Here is a 9,667-nt window from a genome sequence, read left to right on the forward strand (position 1 = left end):
GGTATTTGTTTATTTCTGCATCTCTTAAATGTGGCTTAAAGTGAAAGTCAGCTAAATCAACAATATAATGCAAATATGCTTTATAAATAATGAAAATGTTGTGTATGGTAACTGAGTTCACCACTGTAGTGATAATATAAAACTACTCAACGGACATCTATGTGGGCAAGAAATGGCATAAAAATGGAACCAATGTGGGATTGTCCATGAAGTTCATCCTGGCAAGATGTGATTTACTCATTTAGGTCGCTCATGTTTACCCCATGTCCACAATGTACCTACCTGAGCATAATCATGTGAGCTATTGGGCAGTTGGGCAGAAAACATGGAAATCCCAAATGGTTCCCATTTGTCATCAATTTTCTATACCAAAACAAATGTTTGGATACTAATGGTCATATACTGAAATGTAGCATTATCGTGTCTGAGGATTTACATAGAAATACACCATACAAGTACTAAAGAAACATGTACGGTTGCCATGTTGTGAAGTGATGACCGAATGGATCAAAAAGCTGAAATGACTATTCAGTCTTAAAATAAGCAAACCTGGAATAAATTATGTAATATTATTTTCAGACCAAAATATCTTTTTAATAAGACTTCTCCTTCTCTCACTTCTTCCCTCCTTATCTCCTATTTGGGCTTTTCATCATTTCATTTGTCACTTTAATTTTCCCACACCGTCAGCCTCCTCTCATTCTTTATTCTGTCACCACAACTCTGATCTGGTGGTCTCCTCTCCTTCTTCTGAGCCAATCACTCTCCTTCCTGTTCTTTAAAACCGACTTCCTCCAGGTTGATTTTAGCACATAGCATCTCTTCTCCCTGACACCAGAGGAGCCTCATATGAACTCCCCATCTCTGCTCATTCACCACCAGCATCTGCATTCTGGGGGTGTCTTACCCCCTTCCTCAAATTCATTATTATTATGAAGATGTCGTAAATCATCAGTAGCAGTCAGTCCCCCTTTCTTCCCCTCTTACACAAATTTGAGGTTTCTTTTTTTTTTTTTTAGTTAATCCAAATGTAAAATATTTAGGTTTTCTTTTTGGAAGAGAAAAATAATCCCATGATTTCCTTGCAGTCTTGATGATATGTTCTTGGAAAGGTGAGGCCAAATTCCAATGATATAAACTAGAAATTAATAAAACTCTACATTTGTCGAGTGTACATTGTGTGTTCATGCTCAGACAATGAAAGTGGGGGGTGGGGGTGTTGCAGCCAAGCGTCAGGAACAATCTTGTCTTCAGAAAGCAGAACATGGCCTATAACAAGAACCTATAGATGTCTTCAACCACATCGCTGCACTATTTGCTACTCAGCCACAATCTTACTGCAAATACTCGTGCACACGTACTGAGGAGGCTTTCTTTTCCTTCTGTAAGACTTTTAATTTGGGAAAACTTGTAATAAATCCCTCAGAACCCAAAGGAAAAAAAAAAAGAAATTGTGTTTGCATGACTGAGGGAATTCATAGTCACTGGTTTCATTTCCACTTAAAGGTATCACACACAGTATTCATCACAGTCCATAAATCCGGGCAACACTGCTCCGACAACACAAACACCACACACCCCAGGCAGCGCTCACACATCCTTGGAAAGGCAGCAGCCTCCACAGCAGCAGCTAAACACTGCCCCCTACTGTCAGGATATCACGTCAAGCACAGGAAAAAGTTGCTTCTAACGGTCTTCACACACATTTCCTTTTTTCTTTTCCAACACAAAGACTAAAATATTCATAGATACAGCATCAGAAAATATTTGCTACAATTTGACACCTTTTAAAACTTTGGACAACTGGAACATTACCAGTAATAACACACACACACACACACTCCCTTTGCTTTTTTAACACAGCTCCGCATCGATGACGTTGGATTCCCATCACACTGACTGAACCCATCACTCCTGGTATTTGGAGCATCAGAGTCCACCACCAGACCGTCTGGCTCTTTCAGTTCTTCTCAGCCTCATGGCGTGCCAGCGCGGGGGGTAAGGTGGTCCCACAGGGGCCGTGGAAGTGGAACCTGAAACAAAGAGAAGTGTCATTTATAGCTTCAATGCAGTCAGTTAAGACAATGCCAGGTGTGATGCTGTGACATGGAAGGAAACGTGCTTGAAGCGCATAGTGGCCGGAGTGTCTTCCATGTTGAATTCAGCCACTGGGACGCCTCTGGCTGCCACCTGGGGGGCAAACATGGCAGCTGGATAGACGACTGAGGAGGTGCCCACCTGCAGAGATGGATAAATAAACCAAATGATCAAAGTTCAACAACGCAACGACTTTTCCAACACACAAGCTGCTGTTTGGAAGTGAGAATGTGTCACGGTGAGGTGGAGGTGTGGACCCAAATGCAGGGACGCAGAATCAAGATAGAGCACATGGGGTTAACTAATGAACCAGCGACAAATAACAGAAACCTAGTAGTACATATCCACACAAACAGAACAAAACACGAGTTGAATGACTTAACTAATGGGTCCAGGTGAATCTCATGAACAGAAAAGCAAAACAGGAAACAAGACACAAGAGAGCTAAACAAGAAAAAAACTACAAAATAAAACAGGAAACTAGAGCTAAAGACTCAGCATGAAACATATTATGACAGAATGCGCTCTATAAATAACTTTAAGTTTTATATTTCCCACAAGAATGTTTGTATTACTTTTACAGAAAAGAATAATTTTCATACATCTGCTTCTCATTACAGAGCCTTTAAAGCCTTTTAAGCCTTTAAAGCCTAAACAAAGAGAAAACAGGGGAAAAAAAGTCTTTTTTTCATCTAAAATCTTTATTTGCCTGTTTAATAAAATGGAAAAGTATAATTAACTAATATAAATGTAATATATTTACCATTTATGACTGTGGATGTTAAATGATTGTAGTGTGACATTGTATCCAGCAGGGGGCAGAAGGCAACAGGTTTCTGAGCCACGTTTTTACCATAAAGTGATGCAAAAGGTCTCAGAGACTGCATGTTCAGATATGATACACACAGCATTGTAGGGCTGATATATGCTTTACCTGTAAATAATTCATTACAGATGATACACATCAGGATGTTTCATGAAACTGCTGATTTAATGCCATGACACTTTTAGATTGTGCATGAACTGGTGAACTATGTAATGGAGTTGTTTTCTTAGTCAGGATACTTCTAATTTAAACTAACAAGCACTTATACCTGAATGATTCTCTGGTAAAATTAGTCATTTAAACTTCAATACATGTTGCTGTAAAGCCTCATTATATCCCAGCTGAGTAATAAACTTTATTTGACTAAATACATAAAGCCAAAGAAAAACTTGGGACCAAATCTTAGGTGTATTCGTAGTTAATTTTTTTATTTTAATTTTTTTGGTTTTTATTGGTTTGATTAAAATAACCTTGATGCAACATTAAAACTTCCAAAGTCATGCTTTGATTTCAGTTTAATATGTTGGTTTGATTCATGAAGGTGAATCCAATTCAGTTATTTTTACCTAAACAGATAAGACAAAGAACTTTAGAAACATACAAGAGTGAAAATAATCCTAGAGTTCTTGTGTTGCACATGTGAAGAATGATGTGGTGTTCCATCATCTGTACCAAAGAATTCATGTCAGAAAAAATAAAAAGAGGAAGATTTGAAAATCATTTCTTTATACTTACTCTGTTTTTTCATGCTTAAATTAAAATGCTCCAGTTTGTTTCAAAAAGACCAAAACAGACATTTCCTGGGCAAACTGGTCGTTCTGCTGGTGTGCACCAAATCAAAGCATCGATGAGCATCGTCTATGATCAACGCTCCACATTGAGAATCTGGACTAAACGTGGACGCAGTCGGTCCTAACATGCAGATACGAAAGAACCTCCGTCCGTGTCAGATGTACATGTCCGTGTTCCGCATTTTAATACAAACCAATGACATCAGAAACCTGCTATATGATAACCGCCTCGTGAAGATGAGCAGTAAAATGACGGAGTGTGAACATAAAGCAGTGTAGCGGGATGTTCTGAAGTCAACAAAGAAGGACAGGAAAGTAGTTTCTCGTCTGACTGAACTCACTTAAAGCTCTAAAAAAATAGCTCACTACTCAAATAAGGTGTGGGGACAATTTAGATTTGAGCTAAATTATTTGATAAAATAAAACAAAATAAGATTAAATTAAATTAAATTAAATTAAATTAAATTAAATTAAATTAAATTAAATTAAATTAAATTAAATTAAATTAAATTAAATAAGATAAGACTCATTGCCGTTTTTTAAACACAGTACAATGGTCTTAAAATGTCAAAAAGATATCGATAATCATCCCATCCAAAAAGAAATAGTTGCTGTCTCTCACACACACACACACACACACACACACACACACACACACACACACACACACACACACACACACACACACACACACACACACACACACCCACCACGAGGCAGAGGTCGCAGCTGTCCAGCACTTGCTCTGCACTGGTGAGGATGTCGGCGTCCAGAGTCTCTCCAAACCAAACCACAGCTGGTCTCAGGAGGCCATGACAGCCCTTCTGCTCACACCTGAAACACACACACACACACACACACACACACCGTCAAAACAAATAAACCCAAATGAATTAAAGCAGGACGATAAGGGTGTGTGTCGTACCGAGGCAAGTGCTCGACGGGGATCTGGGCATCAACCGAGTTTGGGTCTGGAGCTCTGAAGAGACAGTTCAGCATCAACTAAAATACAGGTTGTGTTCAAGTGCAGTAAGTATTTCTCAGATCTGATTAAAATCCTCTGTGGGATCCCATTTCATTCAAGTAAGACCACTTTTCTTCTTGTGAGGACACGTCCCAACAGCAGCTGCTGGTCACATGCACGCTTTTCACCTGGCCACACATGGTATTATTATCTTCCCTTATATTCATCCAGCCCACTTCTGTTCTTTCTTATGTCCAGTGTGACACACCGAATGAGAAATACACGCTTCATGACACTTCCTGATTATTTACATTTGTAGGCCTTGTTTCTTTACGCTTCACAAAGTGCTCCAATCAGCCATAACGCTGCTTAAATGGAGTAAAAAACAATCATCTCCTTACAATGCCCAGTGGAAACAGCTGGGATGTATTGGGCAGCATATGAACGTTGTTCTCTGTAACTTTATGTGATGGAAGCAGAAAAAAAAACAACCTGGAGGCAAGTTGCGACTGTTTATTGGAGAGACTATGGTGTCACCAGGGGGAATTATGGGAAGAAGATGAGTCATGGGAGAGAACGCTGCTGGGAAACTCTGCATCCTGTCATTATTATGGATACAATTTTTACACATATCACCAAACAAAATGTTACCATTATTGCCAAAATAATGCTGTTATTTTGACGGGAAAAAATAACAATTATAAAAATAAACCAGACATACAGCTGGTCAGTGTATGTGTATGTGTGTGTGTATGTGTATGTGTGTATGTGTATGTGTATGTGACAGTGGTACATTTTAACACCATTTCTGCTGATAACTGTGGCTCTGGTGTGTAACTCTGCAGCTGTAACACAGAAACATTTGTCAGAAACCACAAACATCCATTTTAAATGTCAGGTAAGTGACAAAGAGGCTTTCAGTGTGACATTTGATATCGCTCTAATTTCTCCCTTTTTACGGCGCCATCAGGTGTTATTTAGCTGTCTGACATTTGACTGACCAAAACAGACCGTTTTCTCTGGCATTTTCAGCTCAAATGACTGCGATCGATATCTCTTACAGCACGATTTTTGCACCGTTGAGGAAACCAGCTGAAATCACCAAACAGCAGCGGATGGAGCCCTTACCCTTTGCCCTTCAGAGCATCACAGATGGGGCTCTTGTAATTGGCCGTCTCATGACCACAGCTCATGCACCGTGTTTTAAATAAGCTGCCTGAATTAACAAAAAGAGATGCAAGGTGAGTTTCAGGATTTGTACATTTTGGTCATAACAGCAGTTTTCTTTATTTCATGAACTAAACCAGGGGTGGGGAACTCCAGTCCTCGAGGGCCACAGTCCTGCAAGAACAGGAGTTGCCCACACCTGGACTAAGCCATTAAACGTAGATTAACTTTGAGAACAAATAAGCAGATGGCTTGAATGTGAGATGGAAGCACAGAAAATGATGCCAAATGTTCCTGATGCCATTATTTAGAGCTGAACTAAGAGAGCAGATTTTTAGAACGGGGTTCTGCTTACCGTGGATTTCCAGGATGTTTTTGGAACCGGCGCGACGGTGGAGCTCGTCGATGTTCTGGGTGATGATTGTAACTTTACGCCCTTGTTTGCTCAGACGCTCCTCACACTCGGAGATGGCCAAGTGAGCCGGGTTGGGGTTCTTAGTGAGCATGACCTCCCGTCGGTAGTGGTAGAACTCCCAAACGCGGGAGGGATTTCGAGCGAAGGCCTCTGGAGTAGCCAGGTCCTGACAGCAGCAGAAATAATGGGCAGTGACATTTAAGGCCTCTGCATGCACTCACAGGGTGTAAAATAATCATAACTTCTTCCTTTAATGTCATGTGTTACATGTACCATTTTCTTTTCTCTCCCTCTTCATTATGGTTCCACAACTAGTTATAAGACTGACAATGCTTCAGTTTAAGTGAAAAATATTCACATTATTTATTAACAAAAATGTATCACATTATTTGTAGAGAAACAATGATTAATAGCAACAATAAAGATGAAATATCTGGAATTGTAGTATGTGAGTCATAATGTTTTTTTCCAATAGAGCAGTTTTCTTGGCTCTGTAGTCAAAGGCAAGCTGGTGTGTTGAAAGTAAAAACATATAGCAATTGTTTTAATTTCATTGTAAATATGGGTTAATGTACAGAACCTATTTATTCCTCAGTTTTGCCGTATTTAAACTCCAATAGATATCAGCAGAGAGAAGAGGTTCTGCATATTATATAGCATTCTGAGAATAGCATGCACCTTTCACTCTTGGCTCATTGTGCAACCAAAAATGAACATACAGGTGCATTTTACCAACCTGTGCTTGCCATTTCCTCCAGTAGCCTCCTGCTCCCCTAAAGGTGGGAACTCCACTCTCGGCACTCACTCCTGCTCCGGTGAGGATGGCGATATTGTTGGCTTTGGAGAAAATCTCCCTGAATGCCGCCAGGTCTGAACACAAACATGCCATGAAACTCAGACTTGAAGATAATAAACACAGTTGGTCAACATAAAGAAAACAACTACCTGAACTAGGTCTGGTCATGTTCTGGCTCCTCCCGGACTTTCTCAGGTGGGCATGTATTGGACTGTGTATGTAGCATCTACAGGTTAACTGACGGATAATCATCAGGTTTTGGCAACTGAGGAAGAAAAATATCACAATGGGTTTTTTTGTGGATATTACAATGTTGTAATAAGTAGTGTAACTATTGGATTAAAATAATCATGCAATTCAAATTGTGAGTTTATTGTAAAGAAATAATATAATGCATTCTGAATAATCCGGATTTACTTCTGGTGAAATAAAGTCTCTTTTTGCAGACATTGCTGACACAAACTAAAATTTTACAGCATTTATTCTACTACATTTGGTATGTTTCTGCCACTGGCTTTCAATAGAAGGCTAAATGTGCATCCTGATCCTGTAAAACAAAGAGAAGTCCATTACCCACACTGTTCATGTCCAGTCTTCTATGTAAATGATACTCCTTTATCGGGAAATCATAATAGAACCATAAAGCTGGCATATCAGCTGGCCATTCCTCTTATCCTAAATACTGCATGATGCTATCTGCTCATAAGTTCCTCTTTTAGGAAACTCTTTAAAACATTTTAAACTGTGTTATCATCTGATTTGTTTGGTGGAGTGGCTCCATCCCAGTTTTTGCTGTCATAATTAGCAGCACTTGTAGTAGCAGATGATGCATTAAGTCTGAGAAGGCAGTGAGTTCAGCTCATCAGGTGGAAATGGGGAACATGATCTACATGTATAACCTGCATTTCAGAAAGTTCCTATTCCTTTACCAGCATCTAAAATCAACAGGGTAAAAATAAACCGATTATCAGTCTAGTGACTGAGACATATATGTTTTTAGAAAATAGCAATATTTTTTAAAAGACTTTATCGATATGACATAATGATGTTATTATTGAACTATTTTCAGGCCGCTCTCGGCTTCCGTACTAACCTGACCTGCTGTTAGCTACTTTCTTTTTTTTTTTTTTATAAACGTACTTTGTTTACACATTTTTAAATTTCCGGAAAAAACATTGACTGGGAAAGTATCTTTTAATGGAAAATTACAGAAAATTAAATTAAATGTGGTCTGATGAAACGTGATTTTATTGTAAACAGGTTATTCCCAACTTTTCCTATAATAAACTGAGGTCACCTCAACATTAAACACAACAGTAATCTGACACTTTTCTAATGGTCTCATTTCTAATAATGACACGGCCAGACACAGTAAGTATTATTTTAATCATAAGATAATAGTTAATGCTAACTAATACAGTTAAAACGTTTGTCATTCGCTTTCTCTGCTATCAAATGCTACTTCGCTAAGCTACCAGCATTTAGCATGCTAACAGGCTAACGCTTGTAACCCTGGAGCTCGTGCCAGCTCGTGCCTGTTGGCGCATGGAGGCAGATTTCACACTGCCAGGGTTAAGTCATGTCTCTGAAGTCAGTTTTCTCTGACTACCTGTCAGAGCAAAGCCTGGACCTTCAGCTGCTGCAGGCAGGAACTTGCTGGTGAGTCTTCCTGGTTCAGCTGGAAGGACACGAGGTCAGCACGTGACCAGCAGATGCAGCATTTATGTTTGTTTATAATTTATATTTGTAGAATAACTGGGATTTTTTTCTTCCAAATTGAAAAATTAATAAATAGATCATAAAACATTATTTATACTTCACACAGAGTCGCCATATGGGGGGGAAAAGTTAGGAAAATTCTAACTATCATGACTTGATAGGGACCTAAAAAGATTTACAAACTATATAAGTAAATCATTAAACCTTCATTAAAAATAATAAATACTTTTTTCAAAGGTTGTAATAACATATAGCAGTAATATAAACTGATAAACCATTTATATTAAAATAACCTAGTTAGATGTATGTACTGTGATTTAATCCTTTATAGGGAACTCAATAAAATACCTTAAAATTAGAAATTTTAACCTAAAATTGTCCTTCTGGTATGAACCGAGACCTCCATTCTGTTGTTACATTAAGAAAAAAAAAAAGTTACACGTTACAAGTGATTAATAATAGTCACTTGCCCCATAAATGGTTAAACACAGCCCTACATCTTTAATATTCCCATGAAAAGCTTTTTTTTTTTATCAGCTTGAAGCAAAAACAAAAATCTAAAATTTGCGATAAAGTGGTGGGATCTATTGTCCTTCATAGGGCCCAAAATTCCTGGTGGCGCTGACTTCACAGTCACAAAATTAATTTTCAAGAAAATTAGCAAACTCTGTAATTGACTTACAGTAAATGCTGTATTTGCATTCATTTTTGCACATACACAAATTTATACATACACTTCTGCGCCACTTAAATGTATTCTTGCGGTGTATGGGGAAATGCAGATCTCTATCCTGTAAGAGAAATAAAAAAATTTTGGTATTGACAAGATCTTGATATCTATAATTCTGCAACACATACTTGCGTGCTGCCTGAAGATGAGCTGCATCTGTGA

At 38.5% G+C, this 9,667-nt stretch overlaps 1 protein-coding gene across 1 annotated transcript; it reads right to left on the bottom strand.

Annotated features, from left to right (window-relative positions):
* Positions 1-1,317: 1,317 nt before the first annotated feature.
* Positions 1,318-8,747, bottom strand: sirt5 (sirtuin 5). The gene is made up of 9 exons (XM_079244902.1): positions 8,666-8,747; positions 7,206-7,321; positions 6,997-7,130; positions 6,201-6,426; positions 5,807-5,894; positions 4,640-4,693; positions 4,425-4,548; positions 2,123-2,238; positions 1,318-2,033 (listed from the first exon to the last, which is right to left on the bottom strand). The coding sequence occupies exons 2-9, from the start codon at positions 7,306-7,308 to the stop codon at positions 1,961-1,963; spliced, it is 918 nt and encodes a 305-aa protein (XP_079101028.1). The 5' UTR covers positions 7,309-7,321; positions 8,666-8,747; the 3' UTR covers positions 1,318-1,960.
* Positions 8,748-9,667: the final 920 nt, after the last annotated feature.

Source organism: Telmatherina bonti (assembly GCF_933228915.1).
Source record: "Telmatherina bonti genome assembly, chromosome: 8".
In the NCBI taxonomy this organism is placed as follows: Eukaryota; Metazoa; Chordata; class Actinopteri; order Atheriniformes; family Telmatherinidae; genus Telmatherina; species Telmatherina bonti.

What these genes read in the sequence shown, in the direction of transcription:
- sirt5 (XM_079244902.1), bottom strand. Translation starts at nt 7,308, where the DNA reads ATGATTATCCGTCAGTTAACCTGTAGATGCTACATACACAGTCCAATA. An exon ending in GCTGCGACCTCTGCCTCGTG is followed by an intron (nt 2,239 to 4,424) that starts GTGGGTGTGTGT and finishes CCATCTCTGCAG; the next exon opens with GTGGGCACCTCCTCAGTCGT. An exon ending in CCGGCCACTATGCGCTTCAA is followed by an intron (nt 2,034 to 2,122) that starts GCACGTTTCCTT and finishes TCTTTGTTTCAG; the next exon opens with GTTCCACTTCCACGGCCCCT.